The following is a 1,860-nucleotide window of genomic DNA, read 5'->3' as shown; positions in this document are numbered from 1 at the left end:
GGAGGAGACAGACCATGCAAATCAGCCAAATACCACGGCTGGCCAGATGAGCCTGAACGTCTAAAATATGGTTTGCTATAGCCTCTTTCAAGTCAAGACCAGACAGACTAGAGCTGGATCTTTGAGTAAGAAAGAGGAAATCTTCTGTAAGTGGTACAGAAACTTTAGCAAGCTGTACTGTGGACGGAGCCCCTGCTTGACTTTTGGGGTTTTGAGTTTCACTCAGGGGATCTGATGTTGATTTTGGGTTTTTTTCACTATGTTAATCCTTGGGGTCCCTGTATGTCTTGTGAGGGGTCATGACAGGTGTTTATCAGCTTCTCTGGGCTCTGTAGCTTTGTTCTGCTCAGAGCAATGTTAGTGGCTGGGGGTAGGGGGGAATGGAGTTGTTCGTCAAAGACCAGACCTGTCTGGTTCTTTGGGGATTGACAGAGTATAGTTTGGAGTATGGGGGCCCAGTCGGCATAAGCAGATACCCAGGTCTGGGGCAGAACAGAGTAGGGTTATAGAACAAGATCTTCCCTGGACACCTAAATGGCAGCTTGGTTTGCCATCCTAATCTCACTTCATACACCTCCGCTAAGTCGTCCCTTTTTCCATATTCTGAGTCTCCTCTAAATCCTTTCTTCTTAGGAAAAAAGGCACACACAGTGAATGCAAAATAGACGAAGATTTCCAGGTAACAGCAAACAGAGTGTCAGGAAAAGTTTGCTCTCCCTAGCCAAAAGATCAAGGCCAGATAGAGCTGGGAGCCCCCATTCCCTGGATGGCGCTCCTACAGGTGCACGTTGTCCCCTTCCCAAATCACAAGGAAATTCAGGATACCAGATGCTATATCATGGTCATGCGCGTGACCTTACATTCTAGCCCTACCCGCTCCCCTGCGTTGTCGGACCCTCAGTTTCTGAGCAGGACTGCAGGGAAAAAGGATGCTTTCTCGAAACAACACCCTGCCTGCCTGAGGCTGGGATAAAGGCACGTAGATGTAGCATGCTACGTTCCTGGGTCCCGGCCCCTCTTCCCTCCTCCAGCTATGGCTGTGGCACCCTCTCTGGAGAAGTAGTTTGCCACCCACCCACCCAACTGTACCTGCGCCGCGGCTCCCGGAATATGGCGCGCGGGTGGAAGTAGCCAGAGGAGAGAGATGCCCAGGGCTGCCCCCGGGGACTCGCGTCCCCAGCCGGCGGACGCTCGCGCGGGCCAAACGTCCAGGAGCAGCCGGGGGAGGCAGGAGCAACAGCGGCCAGAGCAGCAGCAGAAGTCCCGGGAGGTGGCGTAAGGGGGCTGAGAGCAACATGATGGGCTTGACGACCTGCCGGGGTCTGTGAACAGCGAGGTAACCGGGATACACAGTGTCAGACGCGGCCATAGGGCCTCACATTGGCGACCAATTTAAAGGTCCCGCTTCTGATGCTCCGCCCCGCCCCGCCCACTAGAAGGCCTTGCCACGAGAGCCCGGGAGCCGCCAAAGGCCAACAAGAAGCCCTGTCTGTGCATTCCAGTGGCAGGAGCGGAATGTCTGGGACTAGGCGGCCAGCGGCACGGTGGTCACTGCCCACCTAGTCCAGTGGGCTCGGCTGGGTGCCTCCTGGCCGATTACCTCCTTGTAAAACCAGGCTAGGGTTGGGGGACTCCTGCTCTATCCCGGCCAGATCTGTGCCCCCAGATTTTGTTTGACAAACTTCAAGTTCTGTACCCACTCAGCTGCAGAACAAGAGCCTCACACAACGCACCTTTCACCGTCCAAGAAAACTTGCTGTGATTTTTTTTTTAAAGGATAGATAGGCCTCACAAATTCTAGCATCGTGAATGGGATGCTTTCAGCCCCGTTTTAAATATTCATAAACATTTAAACTTATA

At 53.4% G+C, this 1,860-nt stretch overlaps 1 protein-coding gene across 1 annotated transcript in view; it reads right to left on the bottom strand.

Annotated features, from left to right (window-relative positions):
* Positions 1–1,297, bottom strand: part of Matn3 (matrilin 3) — a 19,764-nt gene extending 18,467 nt beyond the window's left edge. The window contains exon 1 of the mRNA XM_021179565.2: positions 1,090–1,297. Coding sequence (XP_021035224.2) covers positions 1,090–1,297 — 208 coding nt within the window. The remainder of the gene's footprint in view (positions 1–1,089) is intronic.
* Positions 1,298–1,860: the final 563 nt, after the last annotated feature.

Source organism: Mus caroli, unplaced genomic scaffold (genome assembly GCF_978045245.1).
Source record: "Mus caroli unplaced genomic scaffold, Mus_caroli_1 scaffold_14, whole genome shotgun sequence".
Classification (NCBI taxonomy): domain Eukaryota; kingdom Metazoa; phylum Chordata; class Mammalia; order Rodentia; family Muridae; genus Mus; species Mus caroli.
The sequence above is the reverse complement of the archived record's forward strand: the minus strand, read 5'-3'. Positions and strand labels throughout refer to the sequence as shown.